Consider the following 24980-nt stretch of genomic DNA (forward strand, 5'->3'; position numbering starts at 1 on the left):
GTCAATGTCGCGAGGTGCTCTGTTTTGCGGTTGGCTGCACGCACGTACTTTACTATTGATTTTAAATGTGTTCTAAGCGATATTCGCCACTGGTATTTTATAGACGATGTGTGTGTGACCAACTAAGTCGATCTCACAAATTATCTCGACTTCAAATTTTTGTGTCAGTACTCCTTTAAGATGTGCGGCGACAGTAGAGCCGTCGAACACGCCGTGGTGGCAGCTACCGCAGCAATGATTTGAGTTCTCTCCTGCAAAACTACCGCCCTGAGGACATCTTTAATTGCGATGAAACGGGCTTATTCTTTAAGATGCTGCCGGAGCGTTCGCTGTATTTCTCAGGTGACTTAGAGAAACAACTTTATTTGACCAAGGGGTTCGGGCACGTAGGTCCCAGGGTCCCCCGCACGACCTCACTGCACTACATGTTTGTGAATTCATTGAGTTCCATGACGTGGGCGGCCCGGTCAGTGGCGATCTTCTGCCTGGCTGGGTCTGTCGAGCGTAGAAGGGTCTCCCATTCCCCCCAGGTAGTCAGGCGCTCCGAGCCCCGCGGGAGAGGGTCCGCCGGCATTCACGGAGAAAGTGGGTAGCGTGGGTTTGAGTGCATTGAGCACACGAGGGGGTGTATGTTCCCGGATGGATGCGGGAGAGGAAATAGAGAGAGGGAAGGGTGTGGGTCTGGAGGTGGCGCCATAGTATTTGGCCAGGGATTGGTGGGGTGGGGGGGGGAGGGCGTATACCTGGCGTTCGGCGCGATATGCCTGGGCCAGCTCGCTGAACGAGTGCATGCGCTCCCGGGAAGAGCTCAACTCCGGTTCCGCCGCCGCCCGGTTGATGAGACCTCGGGCGTGGTCATTGGAGGCTTCGTTACCGGGGTTCCCCGAGTGCGGAGGCACCCAGATCAGTTCCACATGGCGGGGCGGGTTTACGGAGGGCGAGCTGAGAATGCGGTCTCGTGGACTCGTCCTCGTGCAAAATTTAGGAGTGCGGTTTTTGAGTCGGTAAGGACCTACCGGGCATCAGTGTGTGTGAGGGCAAGCGCGATCACCGCTTCTTCCGAGGATTCCGGGGCGGACGCACCAGGAACGTGGAGAGTTGCGATGGGTTGGAGTGTATTGTCAACGACTACAGCTGCCGCGTCTCCGCCCGTGCAGGCCGCGTCCACCCATACGGCGTCAGCTTCGAAACCGCAGTATTTGTGCAAAGCTTTTGCACGGGCTTTGCGCGGACCGAATGATAGGTGGCATGCATGTGTGTTCCGAGGGAGGGGTTCTACTATGAGCTAAGTGTGTATGGGGCGGGGAACTGGTAGGAGTGTGGGAATGGCTGCTGGTATGCGAATTCGGAGAGCGTCTAGTATGTAACGTCCTGTGACAGATTGAGCTAAGCGAGTGTATTGTGCTTGTCTGTGGGCCTCTGTGAGTTCGTGTGTGGTGTTGTGGAGCCCAAGCTGGAAAAGTTTCGTGGTTGGCGTGTTATGGGGGAGGTGTAGGGCCACCTTGCAGGCTTTAAGAAGCATAGCATCTAGGGTGCCAATTTCTTCTAGTCTACTCTATAAATCGCTCGTACGCCCAAAACTGGTATATGCATGTTCGGTGCGGGGTCCCGGTCTTCAGTGTGTCCGATTCAAACTTTGGAATCGGTGCAAAATCGCAGCGCAAGATTCATACTTCATAATTACTCTCGTACATCTAGTCTGTCCACCATGAAAGCTCACTCAAAATTATCAAATGACTCTCACAAAATTTATCATTATCGCCATCTTAAATAAGTCTTTGTATCTGAGCCAGAGTACACTTCATCCCGTAGAAATCACCTTCATAATGTAGGCGTCTAGTTTTCTCGAACTCATGTTGTTACTCATTCATTCCTAAGACAAGCAACGATTGGAACCGCCTGCCCACCTCAACTGCCGAAATTACCTGCACTGACTTGTTTATATCTCCAATTGAAGTTATTGTTTATTTTCTGTAATCTGCATTTTGCTGTAACGTAGTTAACAGTTGTTTCTGTTTTCTGTATTGCCGCATTTCTGTGTTAATACATGTGTTTTTCATGCATTCCACTCCCTTCTGTAATGCCCACGGGCCCTCAAGGTATTTAAATAAATAAATAAACTTTTCCTTTTGCTTCATTATTTCCTCGAGGGACGGCTCACCGCAACGTTGGCATATCCTCGGCACCATATACCCGTGATATAGGTTAGTTAAGATGGAACTTAATATCAAGCAAGACAGCGTCCATGATCGAACTCTGCAATAACCTCTAACCCATAAGGAATATGAATATCACCCGTTACCCCGTCTCGTTTTTCCCTAACTGTACAACCATTTTCATGCAAAGTTGGCAACTGGAAACAAGAGTCGCAAGGAGTGTAAAAATCAAGCAGTGTACTAAGGCATAGAGCCGAAGCAACAGCCAAACAGGAAGGAAAAGCGAAAATTAACAAATTTAACGTTTGCTTGTGAAACTATATATGGATTAACATCTTTTTATTTAAAAAGAAGTAGAGAAAACACCGCCATAAGCGGAGAAGGATCCTGTTTTCTTAATGTCGCTTCTGCCGTTATCAATCTAAGCGCCTGACGTACACTTCTCTGCTATGCTTATGTAGTTTTTCTAACCTTCCGCAGTGGGCGCAGTACGTCTAGAACCGCAGCGTCCTGCGCTCTACGCGGCTGTACGGGACTGGTGACCACGCATCGTTACGCAACTTCATAAATAACTATACGAGTCGGTTTTCGCACTTAACTTGGTAGAGCAATAAACGAGGGATAAAAAAGAAAAAAAACTGGGATTGTTCCGCAAATATATATTTCTCTGTATTTCTCCAGAGGTAACTAAAGAAACACTACTAGAAATCTTTATTTTACACTTCCTCTTGTTTACTTGTTCTTCGCAGTGTTATTCCTGCGCTTCTTTCGGCGGGAGCCCATTTGATGTGGTTCCTTGTATGTCAAGCAAGGCAATTTCTATCCCACCGGCGTATACCTGTGAAATACACCTTGTTTCTTGTTGTTTTTTTTTCAATCAGTATATCAATATTTGTTTTTGACGAAATCGAATACAAGATGGACATAAGTACACATTCGGAGGTCCCGAAGTAACAACTGTCGGGGGGACCTCCTAACAAGACATGAAAAGGGGATAGTAGGATCGTGGCAAACAGTGAGTCACATCATATGATACAAGTTCTACATCATCATCGGAAATAAACGGTTCTCTTTTGCGGGTTTACGCGTGCTTATGGCGGACGGTGGGCATTATTCCCATTTAGAATAGTAAAGGTACCCCTTCCCATCATTTGCGCAGAAAAGTTACGTTGGGTTGCCCCCCCCCCCCCCCCCTCGAACAAAAAATCCAGGGTATGTGCTAGCTAGGCATCACGTTAAGAGACAGAGAGAGAAAGCGGTTTGGATCAGAGAGGAAATAGGTATAGCCGCTATTCTAATTGACATTTTAAGAGAAAAAAATGGAGCTGGGCAGGTCATGTAATGCGCCGGTTACATAACCGTTGTACCATTAGGTTTACAGAATAGGTACGAAGAGAAAGAAAACGCAGTCGAGGACGGCAGAATACTAGGTGGGGCGATGAAATTAGGAAATTCATGGGCGCTAGTTGGAATCGGTTGGCGCAGGACAGGGGTAATTGGAGATCGCAAGAAGAGGCCTTCGTCCTGCAATGGACATAAAACCGGCTGATGATGATAATAATGATGATGAGTTTTCAAAAAATGAACAGCTATTATCAAAATATGAGTGAAACAATGCGCACGTCCTAGTGTTCCTAACATTGGCAAGTTCCTGTAGTTCCATCGCACGTTATGAAGCATTGTTTATTAAAAGCACAAATGTAGCAGAAGGAACGAATGAGAAAATCACTCGCATACAAAGGGCTCTTCAGAGAGTGCAAATTATTCCTGTATAGCCAGGGAAGTCTAGCTACCTGAGAAGCATATACAGGGGCGCTATAACGTAAACCTATTCCAAGCTTTCCTATTCTAATTCTGCAATCAGCGCTCTGCGATTGGTTGAAAACTTTTTAGACCACCCCCGCTTCGCCTGTCTGTTACGCAACGTCACGAAAATCGCGATAGCTCCCCATCTGATACGACGTGTGCACACTGATTATGCATGATTGAACCGAACAAAAAAATAGTTATTTCTGAGATGGAAAACACAAAGACTCAATCGCAGGCTACGGAAAAAGATCGCGGAGCTCAATGACCACATTGAGGAGCATGGCTCCGAACTTAATAAACAGCAATGGAGAGACGCCTGCTCGGCAGCGGATGGAAAAATGCGTAAAGGAAGCAAATGGGCCCTCTTGAAACATCTCTTAGACGATGGACAATCCAAATGTAATCAGACTAGTCATAGAACAACTAAATAATAAGGAAAAAATGAAAGTCACCTCAGAAGCCTCCATATTTCGGAAGCTAGCCAACAAATACCTTCCAATTGGCCAAAGCCCAGGTTCTTCCCCCTCAGTATAAGGGTGCGCCTACCCCAGAGCTTGAGGTCCCCTTCTCGGAAGCTGAGATCAGGGAAGTGCTGCACAATTTAAATGGCAGGTCTGCCCCAGGCATGGACGGAGTTACAAACCGGCTCTTAAGAAATTTGGACGACAAAGCAATTCAAGCTTTAGTGAAGGAGATAAATGGGGTATGGGAGGAGGGCGCTGTACCGAAGAGTTGGAAGGAGGCCACAATGGTCCGAATCCCCAAGCCAGGTAAATCACTGAGCTTGAAGAACATCTGTCCTATCTCCCTTACTTCTTGCATTAGCAAAGCAGCGGAATATGCAGTGCACAACAGAATATCGAGCGGAATTAACAATTCCCGTATAATATGGTTGGTTTCAGGCCCTTGCTTTCAACGCAGGATGTCATGCTCCTGCTCACAACACAGATAATCGACTCTCAAAGCAAAGATGTAAAAGGGGTCCTCGCACTGGATCTATCCAAAGCCTTCGATACAATTGCACATGACTATATCCTTCAGGAGATATCGACCTTGAACTTAGGAGTTAGATTCTTCTCCTTCATTACATCCTTCCTCGAGAGCAGGACGGCGGCCATAAAGTTGAGGCAATCAGTCTCGGAATATTTCACACTCGGAAGAAGGGGTACTCCCCAAGGGGCAGTTATCTCACCCCTTCTGTTTAATATAACAATGCGCAAGTTGTCGCAAAGCTTTGGAGCAATTCCTTACGCAGGTCATGCATTATATGCTGGCGATATTACAATCAGGTGTCCTGGAGGATCGGAGGCAACTGTCGAACAAGCTCTACAGGAGGCTCTCGATGTTACAGAGTCTTTATTAGAAGGTACGAGACTGGCTCTCTCGCCTGGAAAGTCGGAACTCTTGCTGTACAGACAGGCTAGGCGAAGTGCTAGGGGGCTCACCCCACTCGATCAGGCGCCCATTAGCGTTCGTACCAGAGATGGGCACACCATCACGAGAGTACATTCTATCGAAATTCTAGGGCTTTCAATAGACTCAAAGGGCTGCAACGCTAAGATTATAGCCCATCACACCACGAAAACTGAGAACAGTATTAGATTAATTATGAGAGTGTCCAACAAGAAAGGCGGCATAGGCGAGAATAAAATCCTTAGGGCTCACCATGCTTTCCTCATGAGCCATGCGATTTACATAGTCGAAGCCCCCAACAGGACGAAAATTGAACTAGATAAATTAGACACGCTTATGCGCAAAAGTGTCAGGGTGATCGGCGTGTCAATCACGGCTAGCACAGAGAAACTCATGACGTTGGGAGTACACAACACAACTTCGGAATTAATAGAAGCCCAAAGATCAGCACAGATTATTAGATTATCAAACTCCAAAGCAGGCAGAAGACTGCTGGATGCGACAGGCCTCCGTCCTAGCTTCAATCAGGGAAATACCACGCAACTTGATATTCAAACAAGGAACTCCTTTATTGTAGACCATTTTCTAAGAAATGTTCACCCCAACACAATAAAGTCGAAGGTTAGCGAGGGCTAGAGCTTTCTTAAAGAACATATCCCGAAGGGAGGCCTTTGTTGACACGGCGCGACACGCCAGTGCCCACAAGTTCTCTGTAGCCATAGTCAATGACAGGGGAAAACTCCTCTCGGCGTCCTCGCTGAAGACCTCCTCGGTCGATGTGGCGGAACAGGCTGCTATAGCTATCGCATTACTTGACTCGAAACGCACTACGGTGTATATGGAATCCCGAGCAGCCGTTAGAGCGTTCGCATCGGCATTGATAGCCAGAGAAGCAGCCAGGATTCAGAACGGCTAACACCCCTCTCACATTGTTCCCCACATAGTCTTGCTCCCAGCTCACATGGGACCAGACGTATAATCGGGTCACCTGAACCCCAATCAGATAGCCCACGACCGTGCGCGAAGTTTCATATGCCGCGACAGGATGGTGTCTCGGGTGAGTTCGGGAGAGCTCGTCCACAGTGATCCTCTAGTTACTTTTCATGAAAGCACATCTCATTACAGAGGAAATGGGCAGAGTTTTCCTTTCTCCCATCATAAACTCAACAGGCCACAAGCTAGCACGCTCCGCATGCTCCAGACGGCGATTTTCGACCAGCCACCGCAAGCTAAGTTAAGCGAAAGCGGACCAATCGCAGACGGCGGCACTACGTTCTTCATTCGGTTATCGATATTCAATGCACTGGCTCCCCCATTGAATCTCTCTCCATTTGAGCATGCTCCTCGATTCTTCTTGTCAGCCAATTAGATAAGACAAGCCGCTCAGTGCAGGCAAAGTTATTCGTTTTTAAAGCAAACAAAAGTGACTTCCTATAAACGAGGAGTGCGCTTGACTGGTCTGTTCAGACAACCCTTCGGTTCACCGTCCGATGGGTGCGTCAGCGGTTACTCAAATTTGACGTCAGGAGATTGGAATAAATACATATTGGAATAGTTTTACCTTATAGGGCCCCAGCCTCTACTATGCACATTCTGATGTATTATGTCTATACTATGCCCACGGAGGTGACATTTATCATACTTTCGCTTCACTATGAGGTTTATTTCTGCACACATCATTTTTTAAGTGTTCAAAGGCTATTAGAAAATATTTGTATTGACAAAGTGCCTACTTTAAGTTATCACATCTTCTCACGCCCTTGATCAAAACAGTGAATCCTCATATTTATTATCTTAAAAGCATGTCTTGTGCACAATTTTGTTGGTGAGGAAATTCCTGATGAGAGACTGGCACAACTGCAATTCAGAATCTTTTCAAATTTCGAAAAACAGGATTTGCCCAATTTCTTGCCTTCTGTTCACAACTGTATTATACAGTGCAGGTATATATGCCCAATTCAAAATGTAAATTTTATATTAAAATTGAAAATTTATGCCTGCGTACTGTACTGCCAAGTTGACAAAGGGGCAGGACCTCTGTCAAGCTTACGAGTTTTTAGTCCTGTCTCTTTCTCTGTCCAAGAGAAAAATAAAGACTGAATTGAATTGAGTTAAATATTTGTACAAATATATGTCACACTTGTGCTTGTGGAAATGCTGGTATGTTAGTTGAAATAAAATGAAGGAATGTATTACGCATGGTGGACTTGACATTAGATGCAATGCTCAAATTACTCATTTACGTTACTCATAGCAGGTTCTTTCTGTGCTAATAATGAACATCCAACTGTCGTCATTAAACTTCTCTTGGAACTCCAGATACAAGAAATGCTAACCCTATATTGTATGCTGTAATTCAAGTATTGTGTAAATTTAACTATGTGTAAGTGTAATTCACATACTCAGTAAACACTGGCATTTGGGGCTCTGATGAAACAGACAGTGGAAAGCTAACTGAACAATTAATTCCTCTAAAAAGTAACCACTTGTAAAAAAAATATGGGAATAGAGTAAGATGAAAAGAATCTCCAGCATGAACCATGTAGACCGCCACCTAGAGCCAACAAATAGATGAATTGGTCTAAGAGAACAAGTTCATAGGTATCAATGAGAATACTACGAGCTTAAAAAGCACATCATTCACACAACTGTAGTGTAACAATAAGTATTAGAATGAACATACATAGCTTGCAGGGGCATGCAAAGAGTAATTTTTGAGATAGGTACAAACATTGACTACTTCTCGAAGAATGAAAAGCCTTGATGTAACAAACTGCTGTTCTTGCCGACTTCTTTTCATCAAGGTTTCACTGTATCTTGAATTTCTTTCTCAGCTACAATGGTTTGTTTGGGTGAGTTCTCGTAATTCATTTTGCTGTGTTCCATAACCTGTTGAGAACAGTTCTAGAGAAAATAAAGTGACTCTGGAAAAGTGTTTCAGGGACCCTTTAAGAGCCAACTTCAGCTTGGTACTACTGCACCAAACCTGATGAGGTTTGTTGCATAGAAAAGAAATTGAATCTGTTGACTGTTGAGAGTGAATTTTTTATTCAGGCCATGAATCTTTTAATAAAAATTGTTCAAAAACACCAGTTTTCAGAAAATGAGACTATCAAGTTTACTACTTTGATGATGAAGATGTGTGTGGTTTAGTGGCGCAAGGGCCAGATATGGCCAAAGAGCGCCATGTCCGTGTTAATTAGTTTGCAGTGAAATCATGATTACTATGGAGTTGGTGTGCCGTGGCTGTAGAGGGGCCTTAAAAATGGTAGCGCTAAAGTGCGTAAAATCTGTATAATAAGATTATGGCGATGACTTATGAAGTGTACTATGAACAATAAGACTATTAAAAAGAATGATATGATGTCTAAAGATATATCAGGTTATATAAGATATGCTAGAGCACTAATGCCTCCTTAGAGCCCTTGAAACACAAGGGCCTGGAGGCATGTGCTATTTAAAACAATTATCGCAGCGGCATCCTCTGGAGCGAGGATGCTCTACGAATTTAATGGGCTTATGACGTGTAGAACTACATCTTTTAAGAAGTCGAGGACTGCCTTGGTGTTAAAAAGCGGTTCATGACCAAAAAACATAGCCGGGTGCAGAGGGATGTAATAACGGTATGCTAGCGGAAAATGTTTTTTTTTTTTTTTCAGGTTCGGCTTTCCGACACTCCAAGAGGACATGGAGGACGGTCAGCCTCTCACCGCATCTACCACAGGTTGGAGGATCGTTTCCCGTGAGTAAAAAGTTATGGGTCCCAAATGTGTGTCCAATTTTGAGGCGACAGTATAGGACATCTGTTCGCCGACATTTTGTTGGGGAGGGCCAAAAACCCAACTGGGGCTTTATGACGTGCAGTTTGTTATTTGTTTGCGCGTCCCACGTGCACTGCCAGTGATTTCGCAGTTTATTTCGTAAGAAAGGCCTCAGGTCTGTGACAGGCACATCAGCGGTAGGGTTAACAGCTTGCGATGTGATGGACGTGGCCATCTCGTCCGCGAGAACGTTACCATCGGTTCCCCTATGGCCAGGGACCCAGCATATTATGATATTCTGGTTAGATGAGTACGCTTTACATAATACCGAATACAGTTCACTGAATACGGGATTTTTATGTTTGTAGGGTGTCATTAAGGCCTTCACGACGCTTAGAGAGTCTGTATAGATCGCTGCTTTTGAAAGTTTTGATCTTCTTATGTGCTTCACGGCAGAGAGTAATGCGTAGGCCTCGGCCGTAAAGATGCTTGTTTCCGGATGTAGTGCATCGGATTCCGAGAAGGATGGGCCGACGGCTGCATAGGATACCCCGGCATTTGACTTTGAAGCGTCTGTGTAGAAATCTGCGCAGGAGTGTTTGTACTGAAGTTCTAGGAAATGCATTCTGATTTCGGCCTCAGGAGCGTGCTTTGTAACTTTTATAAAGGATATGTCACATTGTATCACCTCCCACTCCCAAGGAGGTAAGAGCTTTATTGTGTGCATAAGCGATGCTCGAGGAGTGGGACATGCATTTCATTGCTAAGCTCCTTCACACGCAGCGAGAAAGGCTGTCTTATAGAGGGGCGATTGCTGAAAAGTGTAGCGCACGTCATATCGGTAACGGTATCAAAGCATGGATGTTCAGGATTTGAGCGTACTTTAAGGAAATATGTAAAGCTGTTGTATGATCTCTGTAGGTGGAAAGACCATTCATTTGATTCGGCATATAAACTTTCAATCGGGCTTGTTCTGAAAGCGGCCGTGGCTAAACGGATGCCTAGATGGTGAACCGGGTCTAGCATCTTTAGCGCGCTTGGAGCGGCAGAATTATATACCACGGCACCATAATCTAATCGTGACCGGATGAGGCTCTTATACAGATTCATTAGGCACGTCCTGTCACTACCCCACGTAGTCTGGGATAGAAGTTTCATTAGGTTCATTGTTTTCAGACACTTTTCTTTGAGTTGTTTAATGTGTGGGACGAAAGTGAGTCTATTGTCAAGTATAACGCCTAGAAATTTGTGCTCTTTGTATACAGGTATCTGTTGTCCACACATTTGTAAGCAAGGATCCGGAACTAGGCCTCTCTTCCTTGTAAACAGCACACAAGAACTCTTTTGAGGATTGACTTTAAAACCATTTTTCTCTGCCCACCCTGACACCTTGTTCAAACCATGCTGTACCTGCCTCTCGCATACTGCGATGTTACAGGATTTGAAGCCTATTTGAATGTCGTCCACATAGACGGAATACAAAATGGCTGGTAGTAAGGAAGCACGAAGCGTTGTCATTTTAACAATAAAAAGTGTGCAACTGAGCACGCCTCCCTGGGGTACACCAGTTTCTTGTGTAAAAGGGCGTGACAGCACATCGCCGACTTTCACCCGGAAGGTACGATTGGACAAGTAGCTTTTTATTATGTTTATCATATTACCATGAATGCCCATTTCCGATAAGTCTCGCAAGATCCCGTATCGCCACGTTGTGTCATACGCCTTTTCCATATCGAGAAATATCGAGAGGAAGAACTGTTTATGTATAAATGCGTCCCGGATATTTCCTTCAATACGTACAAGATGGTCGGTTGTGGAGCGCCCTTCTCGGAAGCCACACTGATATGAATCAAGCATTTTGTTCTGTTCAAGGAAATGGATCAGTCGCCGATTTATCATTTTTTCAAATACCTTACATATGCAACTTGTGAGGGCTATCGGGCGGTAGCTTGCCACTGAGGAAGGATATTTCCCTTGTTTTAAAACAGGGACCACAATGGCTTCTTTCCATGCGGTCGGAAGGTACCCTGCGTCCCAGATAGTGTTGAAAAGTGTAAGTAGTGTCACATGCGTGTCATTGTGTAAGTTTTTCAGCATTTCGTACATAATTCAATCACATCCTGGTGCGGAGCTCTTGCATGCGCTCAAGGCAGCTCTCAATTCGGCAATACCGAAAGGACGGTTGTAAGGCTCATTCTCTCGACTTTTTCTTAATAATGGCTTACGTTCTTCTATTTGTTTGTATTTGAGAAAGGATTGTGTATAATTTGTTGGACTTGACACGCTCTCAAAATATTCCCCAAGTGAGTCTGCCTGGTCTTGCAGTGTATCGCCCTCTGTATTTACCAAAGGGAGTGAATATGTTTGTCGCCCTCTAATTCTATTTACCCTGTTCCAGACTTTGGCCTCGTCTGTAAGCGAGTTAATGCTCGATAGGTACTTCTGCCAGCTTTCTCTTCTGGCCTGTCGGCGGGTTCTCCTGCCTTGAGATTTTACTTGCTTAAAGTTGACTAGATTCTCTGCAGTGGGAGAAGCGCGTAGCAACCCCCACGCTTTGTTTTGCTTCTTACGAGCGATCCTACAATCGTCGTTCCACGACGGGACCCGCCGTTTACATGCCAAGCCATTTACTTCTGATATGCATTTAGATGCAATATCTATAATGAAAGCTGTGAGATACTGCACAGCAGCATCGATTCCTAAAGAAGACATGTCATTCCATGAGATACAAGTTAAGTTTCGGAACTTCTCCCAGTCGGCTGTATCGATCTTCCACCTAGGAGCATGTGGTAGACATTCTTTTTCTTTATGCGTCTTTAGCAGTATGGGGATGTGGTCGCTCCCGTAAGGATTGTTGGTCACTTCCCATTCGAGTTCAGGCAGTATACAAGGGGAAACTAGGCTGAGGTCAATTGAAGAAAATGTTCTGTTTGCGAGAGAATAATATGTGGGTGTCTTTTTATTCAGCATACACGCACCGGACGAAAAAAGGAACTGTTCAACGAGACGACCTCGCGCATCTATACGAGAGTCGCCCCAGAGAGAGCTGTGTGCATTGAAATCGCCAAGAACAACATAAGGTTCTGGCAATTGATCTATCAAGGACTGAAATTCGTGTTTGTTTAGTTGGTAATGCGGGGGTATGTAAAGCGAGCAAATGGTGATGAGTTTGTTTAGTAGGACAGCTCGAACCGCCACTGCTTCAAGAGGCGTTTGTAGCTGTAAATGTTGACACGCTATACTTCTGTGAGTGACTATGGCAACACCGCCCGATGATGCGACGGCATCATCGCGATCTTTGCGAAAAGTTAGATACTGTCGAAGGAAGTTTGTGTGTTTGTTTTTTAAGTGTGTTTCTTGTAAACACAGCACTTTTGGATTGTGTTTTTGTATAAGTTCCTGCACATCATCAAGGTTTCTGAGAAGACCTCTGACGTTCCATTGGATTATTTGTGTATTCATATTGGGAGTTAATAGGTGCTGTGTGTCCAGAAACAGAAGTAGTGATTATGTAAATTACAGCGATTAAATTACAGAGCCCTTTCGAGGCCCTGTAACGGGAGTTTTGCCCTTTCTGGAGCGTTCGAGCGAGCCTCGCCGCTCCTTAGGCGCTTGGTGCGCCTTGAGGACAGGTGTTGTGTCCATTGCCTCGTGTGAGGCGCCGGGCACGTGCTCTTGCGAGCGAGAAGTTTTCAGAGGGAGTCCCGCCTTGGAGGGCAAGACCCCTGCGCCCACCAGCCCGGAAGTTGATGGGGCTCCCTGAGGGATTTGGCTACGCCGGCCGTTGCCAGCGCTGGGAGGGACCTGGGAGGTTGAGGCAGCCTCGGCTGCGCCCACCTGCAGGGTTGGTGGTCCCTTCTGCTCGGTTGGTGGAGCAGCGGTAGCTGCGACCACCGTGGGGGCAGATGGCGTGACTGCCGACTCACTGCTTGTGGGTCGGACAGCCGCCGGAGGCCGTTGTGGCGCTGCCCCCTGACGCGCCACTTCGGCAAAGCTTTTCTTTGGCAGATATGCTACCCGCCTTCGTGCCTCTTTGAACGATATATTCTCTTTTACTTTTATGGTTACAATTTCTTTTTCCTTCTTCCAGGAGGGGCAAGACCGCAAGTACGCGGCGTGATCCCCATCACAGTTTACACAGTGTAGAGAGTTCTTACATGCTTCAGTGGCGTGTTCAAGGGCACTGCATTTCGCACATGTTTGGCGGCCTCGGCAGCTCTGCGAGCTGTGGCCAAAACGTTGGCTCGAGTTGGACAACGTCCAAAAGGAGGTCCTCTACGGTGTCGCGTGTACAGATGAAGTTCCGGATGCAGTCTATGTGCCGTAGCACCTCGGCAAACGTGGTAGGCACAGGCACGACATCTGTGGTGGCTTCGTGCTCGTCCGATGTCGCAGCGGTGTCAGCACTAGGCAAAGCCTCCTCAATGGCATCATCCAGCGACACCTCGCCACAGATCGCAACACTGTCGTCAGCCTCCACGTACCCGGCGAAGGTCGTGGTGAGGTTTAAACACTCGAAATCGTCATCGGCAAAGCCTGCATCGGCTTCGAGTGGAATCAAGGTTGTTGCGTCCCCAGCAGAGAAGGCAGTCTCTCGCTTAAAGCCACAGTGCTTGAACGAGTTAGCGATTGTGCTTCGCGACGCTGCATTCCACGAACTGGCAATAAAATGAATGACGTCGAGCACAGTGATCTTTTTTCCGACTCGCTACGCTCTGTAGCCACCAGCCCACGCTGCACTGACTGCTTCCGGTACCCTTGCTTGACGCACTTAATGATGCCGGCATCCAGCGGCTGCAGCCGGCTTGTACAGTTGGGCGAAAAACAACCTTTATGTTCCTCAGGCTGGACGTATCAAGTGGGTGGCATGGTGTGTTGTCCACGAAAAGCAATATTTTCCTTGCCTTAGCACCCATTTTGTTATCCAGCTGCTGCGAAAAATTGCTGAAGAGCGAAGACGTCATCCACGCCTTTTTGTTGAAGTTGTAGCTGCATGGCAGCGTCTTCAAGTTCTTAAAGCACCGTGGCTTTGCAAACTTTCCAACAACGAGCACGGGCAGCCTCTCGGAACCGTCCTCATTAGCACAGAATAGTGCCGTCACACGGTCTTTACTACGCTTGCCACCATGACGGCTGTCACCCTTAAATGCAAGGGTTTGCTCAGGCTGCATATGGTAAAAAATAGCGCTCTCATCGGCGTTGAAAACTTTGCAGGGCTTGTATGCAGCAATCATCTCCAACAGTTCCATCCACTCATTCACCATCGAAACGTCCATGGAAGTGCTTTTTCCACAGGAGCGGCTGTACACAATCCTGTTTCGTTTTTTAAAGCGATCCAGCTGCCCGTTCAATGCCTGAAAGTCGTCGATGCTTAGACGTAATGCCACATGGTCCGCCTTTTCCTTTAGAATGGCGCCATCAACGCTGATCGCAGAGCTCAGTGCTTGGTGCAGCCACTTGACGAGAACATTTTTCAACTTCTCATGCTGTCGTTTTGCCGCTTTCCGCTTGAGCCCGAACTTGTTGGCATTCTGCAATATCACCGCTTTGTTTGTCAGGATAGTCTTAAGCGAAGATTCAGGTATCTTAAAGGGACACTAAAGTGAAAAATGATTTCTTCTGCATGAGTAAATTACTCTTATACAGCACTAAAAACACCACTCTTACAACGATAAGACGTTTGGTAAGCCAGAAAAAGCGAAAGAACAAAATACGGGTGGCGACGCCTACTTAAGTTCCCGCACCTGGGGGCGGTGACGTCTGGGATTTTGATGGCACCTTCTAGGGCCTACTAATTATATATAGCGGTACACATTCACTACATTGTATTCTAAAGGAACCAAATATTAAACATTGCAAGTTTCGGGTACCTTTAGTCAGCCAACGCAGCCCAAATGCGAAAACATACTTTGGAATCCCTGACGTCACGCTGACGTACCGGCGCTGGGGTTTCGGCGCGAAATTCAAATACTGATACTTGGACCTTCATTTCCTCATCTAATATTCGAACTATTCTTTTTAAATGACTGCCTGCAGGGTTCTCAAACAATGCTTCATTAGTCTAAACTGATTTACTGTTTCGCTTTAGTGTCCCTTAAAGGTCCCGGGCAGTGCTGGCTTTCGTGGCTCCATGCCGCTTTTCCGCTTCCTCGATATAAATTCAGCTTTTCGCCGAGCGACAGAACTGTCCACTTTCGGGACGTTGTGCTTCGTGTTGCTCCACAAAACTCAATACCTCCGCTGAACGCTAGGATTACGACGAAGAACATGTGTGATAAACCTAGGCCTCTCCGCGTTACCTTGTTGGCGATCTTCTGCTGGGAAACTGGAAGGAGAGAAACGCTTCCCCAACGCGACGAGAGGCGATGCCAGCGAGAAGAGAGGGAGAAAATGATTGTGGAGAAGAAAAGGCGCTACTTCAGCACAGTGAGCGTCGCACGCAGCTGCTGGTGGGGCAGAGAGAAACGAACAATGAGACGAGGCAGGAAAGAGAGCTGCGCCAGAGCGAACCGGTCGATGGGTGTCAAGCGATTGTTGTGCTTTGAGTGTAACTTGCTTTTGTGGACACAGGTTCTCCCAACAAAAGGTTGGGAGAGCTATCGAGAGTTTTGCTGCTGTGTTTCTTGACAGTCATTACCATGTATATCTGGTAGAAAATGTCTTATGAGAGACTGGCACAACTGCAATTCAGAAAGAACCTTTTCTGAATTGGCAGGATTGGCCCAATTTCTTGCCTTGTGCATGCATGCGGAGAGACGGAGTGAGGAAAGAGACCCGCGGCACTTTTCTTTCGTCCGCCATTCCATCCAGCGCTTCGCGAGGGTTGTCTTATAACGCGGGTCAGGCGTAAAATTGCGTCGGATTACCGGGATTTTTAATGCATTGCTTCTATGGAGACTTCGCTGGGACTGCGCTAATCTGTCGTAAAACCCAGGTCGTCACAAAACTGGGGGACGTATAACCGGGGTTCTGCTGCATTGTTTTCTAGATGTTTTATTATGGCACTGTACACTATGTGCTCCAGTGTTTTACTACACACACTCGTTAAGAGAAATTGGCCTGTAGTAGGAGACAATCTTTTTCTGGCCACTTTTACGGATTGGTACCACATTTGCAACTTTCCACTCCTTAGGTAAACAAGAAGTACTTAACGATTTCTCAAACATAATAACCATATAGTAGGCTATTTTAGAACAAGCCTTTAACACACAAGAAGGTATACCACCAGGACCACTTGCAGAAGAAGCATTTATATTGCCAAGTAACGCAAGTATACTACCGTGTGTCCCAACCAGTTCTGGCATAGGTTCGAACACACTGTCGGGAGTACGCAATAATTCATTATGACAGGGAGTTGTGAAAGAAGACTGGAAACAAAGATTGAAGCAAGAAGCTTTATTGAAGTCATGAGTAAGGAGTACACTGTCATTTTTTAAGCTCAGGATGCCAATTGATCCTTTGCTAATTGTTTTTCAACACTTCCACATTTCTTTTGGGTTATTTTGTAACTTTGGGCCCAATGCTAAGTATTTTTCCTTAGCAACCTTGTTTTTTACTTTTATATCTTTTCCAAGGGACTTCAGCATTATAAATACAGAAGGGTTACGCTGCTTTCTGTACGCATTCAGAAGATAATGTCTCTTATTAATCAATCGCTTGACCTCCTGAGTAACCCAAGGCTTACCTCTACGTTTTTTTGCAGACAAATGTTTACATGGAACATGTGTGCCAAGCAACTGCTTTAGTGTGAAGCAAAATGTATCCCATAGGGTATTGCAATCTGCAGACTGAACGAAGTGACTGAATTCCTGCAGGAAGATGGCAAGACCATTAGATAATGAAACATAATTGCCTTTCTAAAAAAAATATATCTTCCTTCGGTGATCATGTGCACATGAGAAGAGGATGATCTGAACATGTGCTACAATGCAGTCATGGTCACTAATACCAGGAATTACGGCGTTGTAAGATACAAGCAATGGCTGGTTTGAGAAAAGCAGACCTAACACAGAAGAGCTATTTGGACCACACCTGGTAGGTTGAGAACAAACTGACAAATATCGCTGGTAACTATTGCCTCGCGGAATGCTATAGACAGAGCGGATGAATTAACAAGGACAGGCTTGTTGGGAACCCACCTCATGTCAGGCATATCGAAATCACCGCCAATAAGATAGTCATTATTTATTGTAGAAAGAAACTCTGAAAGGGCTGTGAAGGTCTCAGGCAATGTGGAAGCGGGGGAACGGTAAAAGGAGCCAACCGTCAGCAACTGCCAAGTTTGAAATCGGATATTGCACCGAACTGACTCAGGTCAATCGGTTGGGATTAACATTGGAGACGACTGTGTGCCCTAACCAACAAGTAGAAACACTACATCATGCATATTCCAATCGGAACGGTAGACGTGAAAACCAGATGGAAAAATTTCGGAACTACCAACAGATTCAGCGAGTTGCAAATATGCAGCGAATTCATCAGTTCTCTTTTTAACACTATATGTATATATATCCCATATATACATATATAGTCCATATATATGTCCATATATCATTGTACATACTTCATCAAAAGAAAAGGCCCTCGAAAGTAAAAGATGACACATCGAATTGCATATAATGGAGCCCAAACCCAGACTCCGCAGCAATGCTAAGGCAGATCCACAGGCTCCAAGATCCAAATGCTAGGCCTATGAGCGCTCGAATCGCCGAACGATCTCGGAAAATGGACGCGCTGTGCGCTCATAACTAACCCTTCAGGTGAGTTTAGAGAAAGCGAACGTCGATTACAATAGCCACTGGTGATCAATGCAAGTGAGAGTGTAGCCATCACGAGAATTCACACTGAAGCGGGATGCATAGATGCAACCATGTTCGACAACGGTATTTCTTCGTCCATAAACATTACGAACGTTAAACTTGCAAAAAACTTACGTTATCTTAGTGCACATACATCACAGAATCTCATAACGTACGCAGCATGTGCAGTCAGGACGACGCTATTTCTTTATGTATGTAATGCATTTAGGTTTGGTTGCAAACGCCATTCTAAAATTGTCTAATGAAACAGCTTGTCACATTGTGCTGGAACATGCTATGAATTTACCCGGCAGCTCAACATATCTGAGCATACTGTAATGCTTGTGTAACAGAATGCCATGCAGCTTCTGCACACATATGCATATTCCCAGTTCAGATTTTACTTAACACATAGACACCTACGGGGCTTAACTGTGTGCACAAATTGCTATTTGAGTTCACAAGTTACAAAGAAGCTTTGAAAGAAGAACCTGAAGGGTTCTGAATGGTAACGTGCTGGTACAGCTGATGGCTGACTGGATGTGGAAGTAATCCTTAGTTGTGAAACTTGGCAAAAAAGAAAAAAAAAAGCCTCACACGTTTATTTATTACATGTAGGTACATGTTAGCCAATATAGAAGTAATTTTTCAGCTTGAATGGAATACGAATCGAAAAGGGCCAGAAGTGAAACTTCTGGCCCAAATGCAGAATACAGCTCAAATATTTTTAGAAAAATGAACAGCTAATATCAAAATATGCACAAAACAATGTGCACATCCTGGTGTTCATAACATTGGCAAGTTCCCATCGTTCCGTCGCACGTTATGAAGGATTGTTTACTAAAAGCACAAATGGAGCTAAAACAAATGGGGAATTTGCTCACACACAAAAGGCTCTTCAGGGAGTGCAAATGATCCCTACATAGCCAGGAAAGTCCAGCTCCTGCACGTTTAGATATTTTATGCCTATACTATGCCCACGGGGGTGAAATTTATTGTACCTTTATTTCCATTTAAGGCTGCTTGTGTGCAGGAAGGTTTGAGGTGTTCCAAGGCTACTAGAAGATATTTGTAATTATAAAGTGCCTATTCAAAAGCAACAAATATTCACACACCCTTAATCAAAACCATCGATTCTTGGATTTATTACATTAAACACAGGCCCTGTGTAAAATTTCGTTGCGAGGAAATGTCTTATGAGAGACTGGCACAACTGCAATTCAGAAAGAACCTTTCCTGAATTGGCAGGATCGGCCCACTTTCTTCCTTGTGCACACAAATGTATTAGACAGTGCAGGTGTATGCTTGGTTCAAAATGTAAACTTTATAGAAATATTTCTACAGATATGTCACACTAGTGCTTATAGAAATGCTGATACATTAGTTGAAATCAAATGTAGGAATGAATTAGGCATGGATGACTTGACATTGGACTTGAGGCTTCAATTATTCGTTTATATTAGTTATAGCAAGTGCCTTCTGCGCTAATTATGAACTTTCAATTGCCACCACTCAATTTTTGTTGCAGCCCCCGATACAATAAAATGCTAACAAGACTATACTGTACGCTGCCATTCAAGTACTAAAATACACAAAACAGTCAACAAATACTCATGAAACACAGACATTTATTTGGAGCTCTGATGAAACAAACAGTTGGAAGGTAACTTGTTGAACAATCAATTGCTCCATAAAAATACCCATTCTTAAAAAAAGTACGGACAGAATAAGCTCAAAAGAGTCTTCAGAATGAACAATGTATACCAGAACATAGAGGCAACAAATACATGAATGCATAAAACAGAACAAGTTCATATGTACCAAAAGACCATATTGAAAAAAAAAATACAGAACTTCGAAAGCAGATCACATCACTTGTGCTTCCTGATGCAGTACAAAGCTATCAAATATGCTACACATCCATAGATATTTAATTCAGACTAGTTCAACGTGGTCAATGATCTACCCTACAATATCATGGTGCTTTGCTCTATGCTTATGTCTGCTCAAGTGATCAGATCGCGTAAAGGACTTGTAGCATACGGTGCAACGATATGGCCGGTCACCTGTATGAATGCGCTGGTGTACGTTCAGGGCACTTTTCAATGAGAACCTCCGAGAGCATGAAGGGCACTGATAGGGCTTCTCACCAGTATGGGTTTGCAGGTGGCATATCAGGCTGGTCTTTCGTATGAAGCTCTGAAGGCATGAAGGACAATGAAATGGCTTCTCGCCTGTGTGGGTACGCAGGTGGACTTTCAGGTTGCCCTTTTGTGAGAAGCTCTGAGAGCATGAAGGGCATTGATATGGCTTCTCGCCTGTATGAATGCTCAGGTGGACTTTCAGCTGCATCTTTTGTGAGAACCTCTGAAAGCACGAAGGGCACTGGTATGGCTTCTCGCCTGTGTGGGTGTGCTGGTGGGCTTTCAGGTGGGTCTTTTGTGCCAAGCTTTGAAAGCATAAGGAGCACTGATATGGCTTCTCACCTGTGTGGGTGCACAGGTGTTTTGTAAGGTTGCCCTTTCGTGAGAAGCTCCGAGAGCATGAAGGGCACTGATGTGGCTTCTCGCCTGTATGGGTGCGCAGGTGCTCTTTCAAGTCAGCCTTTCGTGGGAAGCTCCAAGAGCACAAAGAGCACGCGAATGGCTTCTCACCTGTGTGGGTGCTCAGGTGGTTTTTCAGGTGGATTTTTTGCGAGAAGCTCCGCAGGCATGAAGGGCATTGAAATGGCCGCTCACCCGTGTGAATGGACAGGTGAACATTTAGGCTGTATCTTTTTGAGAAGCTCCGAGGACATGAAGGGCACTGAAATGGCTTCTTGCCTGTATGGACGCTGGCATGTGCTTCCAGACAAAACTGTTGATCAGTCTCACAGTCAGATAGCTGACATCGGTGGAGGCCTCCTTGCTTTGAGTTGTCACATTTGGCAGTTGATGGAAAAATAGCAGGCCTCGATGCTGCACAAATAAAAAAAAGTAAGTAAAAGTTATATTGAAAAGCCAAAAAGAACACAGACGCTATATTTCATGACAAGCTTTCTTGTTTTTCTTTTTAATTCGGAGACCTGAGGGAAATTTCAAGTATGATGAAACAAAATCCTAAGAGTTCTTTTTAATTTACTCAATATTGGCACATGTACTTATCCTTTTCTCAGGGAGTGCATTTTATCCACTAACAACTTAATGTTATCGCTCAGCGCGAGACGTGCTTAAATGATTGGACCTTACAGGAATGTTATCGATGGTTCTATACTTTATCGTCACCGAAGCTTATGTAATCTGATTGTATGTGGGACGCGAATTCTGTAGTACTTTCTGGAAGACACGCAGGCACCAGCGATTATTCTGGAAACTGATGACTCATGTATAAAGCCATCGTGCTTGACTGGCAGTTCAGATTTTTGACAATCCCTGACTGTGTTCGCCACTATCGTTGTGCTTTGAGTGTAACTCGCTTTTGTGGATACAGGTTCTCCCAATAAAAGGTTAGTCAAGCTATCGATAGTTTTGCTGCTGTGTTTCTTGACCGTCATTACCATGTGACATCTGGTGGAGGTGCGTTCATGTATCGAACGCCACCACAAAGCCGTGATCCAAGCCCGACACCCGAGGGCAATAGCAACGTCGCGAAGGATCAGCGAGCTAGCTGTAGGCAGCAAGGACTGCTACGGGAGTACAGACTTCTACCTGAAAAGACCAGGAAGTGCACAGTCACTAGAGGAGCTACAACGGCAGCCCCAGTTTCGCCAACACTGATCATGCTACAGCAGCCGAGGGAGCCACCGATGTTCTGCGGATCAACATTTGAGGACCCGGAATGCTGGCTGGAGACGTATAAAATAGTCACTACATTTAACAACTAGAACAGCGACGACAAGCTGTGCCATGTCTTTTTCGCATTGGAAGACGCCACCAGGGTGTGGTTTGAGAATCAAGAAACCACCTTAAGAATGTGGGACGTGTTCCGCAACAGCTTCCTCGAGACGTTTACAAGCGTTGTATGCAAAGACAAGCCCAAGCTCAACTAGGAGCATGAGTGCTGCTGCCCAATGAGACCGAAAATGTCGGAGAAAAAAGACTGCTTTCTGATCAAGCAAGAACTTTTCGCCAAATTGGTCCACAACCTGCCAAGACCATAGCCGAGTTCTTGACAGATTCAGCGACAATTGAGAAAACTTTAGAAATTTGCACTAGGCAATATAACCACCAAGCGCTCAAGCCGCAGTGTGCCATCGAAGCACGAAGCTCTGCCGACCTCCAAGAAGTCATCAGGGCCATTGGGTGCGAACAACTGCGCAAGACCTTGCCTTCGTCGCAACCTCAGGTGGCCGCAGTCACTGACATACATGCTCAAGGAGGAACTATAGTGATCACAAGGAGTTCCTCAGGTAAAGCCTCAATCACTGCAATCGCAGCCAGAAGTGACCACACGCCGCCGTCGCCTGGCATGATCGCCCTCCGCACCTGTGCCAGGACCCCACAGTGCCACAATTCAGTTCTTGACCACCGCCGCTGCTAGCACGCAAAAAACCGTCGCTCAACAGAGCATTCTAAGGAAGACTGATGTTTGGCATGCCCCCTACCACTGTCCGCTCTGCTATCACTGCAGAGAAACAGGCCACATTTTCTACCAGTGTCCATACCACAAACTAGGACTAGTCTATGCTAATTACAAAGGACAACAGACTTTTGAATATAAGGGACTATATTTCAACCTGAGTTTGCTCTACTTATTTTATTATTGCAACAAAATTCACTTTTAACGGACCGCACTACAATGGACTATCGGTCACAGCGGATGAAATTAGCAGCATTTTTTGTCAAAATCAGCCATATAAAACAGACTTTTGCCGTTTCGACACAAGCTGACAACTTACTTGCGAGGGTCAGCCGACGATCGCTGTTCAGTATCGTGCATGCGAGGGAGGTAGGCGGGCAGCGGAAGTGCGCTGTCTTCCATTGCCGCGAGGCACAGAGCAGTGGGAGGTGAGGGAGAGGGGTTTTTACTGCGGTGGCTGCTGCTTGCGGCACGGCCGTCATATCTTGAAAGCTATCTGCGATGTAGACAAAGTGCGCCCAGTGCCAGTAGCTTTGTATGCGATGTGCTTTCGAAACTTAGTTCGCGTTGAAGCGAGAGACAGCACGAAGGTCAATTCGCACATTGTTGCCACCGCGCTTCCTCACTCCAATATTTTGACAGCAACTTTCCGCGGTTGAGCGAGATGTCTTCATGTTTACCTGTGCGCGCATTATACCTTCCGCGGTTGAGCGAGATGTCTTCATGTTTACCTGTGCGCGCATTATACCGTGCTTATTATTTAGTTAGCAAGCGAATTTTTACAACTTTACACAGCCAATAGAACTACTATCCTTCCTTCGCATAGCTGTCTACTAATTTGCTATCACAATCGATGCTTTGCTTCTCGGGTGAAACTGCCACTTTTTTGTTTGTTCTTTCCTTGTTTGTCCCTTTTCGCAATAACGTTGTTACACATCGTGACCAAAGTTTTGGAAATGAAGCGTTTCGGATATTACGGGCGTTGGATAAACCGGACATTTTTTGTCGGATTCTACGGGTCCGTTGTAACGACAGCTGACTCAACGCGGGTTCACCGTCAAAGCTCCGCGCCCGCAGCAAGGCAAACACACTCATGGTATCGCCGGCTACCTTGCCGCCACTCAGCGGAGCTTTTGACGGCCGTCCCGTTTGCCGACACCAGACCGCTACCTGTCACCGCAGCGCCGACCATACACTGGCCTAGCCCTGGGCTGGTTTGTCGGCCCACATCCGATAAATTAAAAGCAGCAATTGATGGAGGTGTGGTTGCTGTTCGTCAAATTGGCAAAGATCCTCCACTGATGATGAAGACGACAAAAAGAGTATCTTGACGACACATACGCCGATAAAAGAAGACCTGACGATGCGACGTTCCAGCCACAGGTTAACACGATGCACCGTGATCAGACGCCAAGATCTAACTGGAACGCAAGACAAAAAACCACCGACCTCGACGCGCTTCTCGACGACCACACAGTCACCGCATTAGTGGACACAATAGCCGACTACTCCGTGATGATTGGACTCGTCACCACCCAGTTGAAGAGAGTTAGGACTGCATGGGAAGGCTTTAAAATTCGGACTGCTGGGTGACACCTAATAATGTTGAGTAGAATTTGCACAGCAAGAATTACAGTTCATGGTTAGACTTACCCTGCCACCTTCATTGTCCTCCAACAGTGTTCATGAGACGTCATTCTCGGCATGGACTTCCAGAACCAACATAGCGCAATTATCGAGCTGAAGTCAGTCAATAACGCCGTCCGAAAATCAAGCAATACCGCCGGAGAACTTTCGTAGTTACCCAAGCCCTGACTGCGCTCGAAGGTGAAGTGTGCATCCCACATTGCTCCAGCATTGTCATTTCCGTTGGCACCGAAACACTTGCAGACGCAGGGTGGTCAACGTCTCCTGCTCTATCGTGAAATCTTCGTCGCAAGAGGGATCTACCGACTACATAGAGATAAAGTGAAAGCAATGCTTACCAAATTCAGCCAGGAGTTCAAGCATGTCAGCAAAAACACGACGATCGCATACTTCGAGAAAATTGTGGAAACTAGCAACGCAGGCACCAGTGATTACTCTAGAAGCTTCGATGACTTATGTGTAAGAGGCAATGCACTTGACCAGCAGTTCAGATTTTTGATGATCGCTAAGTTTGCCGCTATCATTGTGCTTTGAGTGTAAGTTGCTTTTGTGGGAACAGGTTCGCCCAATAAAAAGTTAGTCAAGCTATTGACAGTTTTGCTGCTGTTTTTCTTGAGCGTCACTACCACGTGACAATATTTTTGCATTTGAATGCTTCATGACCTTGTTTGTGAAGTCCAAATATAAAAAGTATTTTTTCAGAAAGCTACAATATTACAAAGTGAGGAGTGTTGACTTTCACGGATTTCTACACCCTTTAGAGAAAAGTTTAAAAATGCTTTGACCCAGCTCGCTCTCTCATCCTCAATGAGCCCTCGAGGCCCACATTTTGCATTGCA

General features: G+C 45.6%; 2 protein-coding genes across 2 annotated transcripts in view; both read right to left on the reverse strand.

The window, feature by feature from the left end:
* LOC126526634 (uncharacterized) overlaps window positions 1-24980 on the reverse strand; it is a 627639-nt gene that overhangs the window by 592452 nt on the left and 10207 nt on the right. The window lies entirely within an intron of this gene.
* LOC126526591 (uncharacterized) lies at window positions 19546-24341 on the reverse strand. Its single transcript, XM_072284043.1, has 2 exons — window positions 24299-24341; window positions 19546-20894 (listed from the first exon to the last, which is right to left on the reverse strand). The coding sequence occupies exons 1-2, from the start codon at window positions 24339-24341 to the stop codon at window positions 19900-19902; spliced, it is 1038 nt and encodes a 345-aa protein (XP_072140144.1). The 3' UTR covers window positions 19546-19899.

The sequence above is a fragment of the Dermacentor andersoni genome, chromosome 8, assembly GCF_023375885.2.
Source record: "Dermacentor andersoni chromosome 8, qqDerAnde1_hic_scaffold, whole genome shotgun sequence".
In the NCBI taxonomy this organism is placed as follows: Eukaryota; Metazoa; Arthropoda; class Arachnida; order Ixodida; family Ixodidae; genus Dermacentor; species Dermacentor andersoni.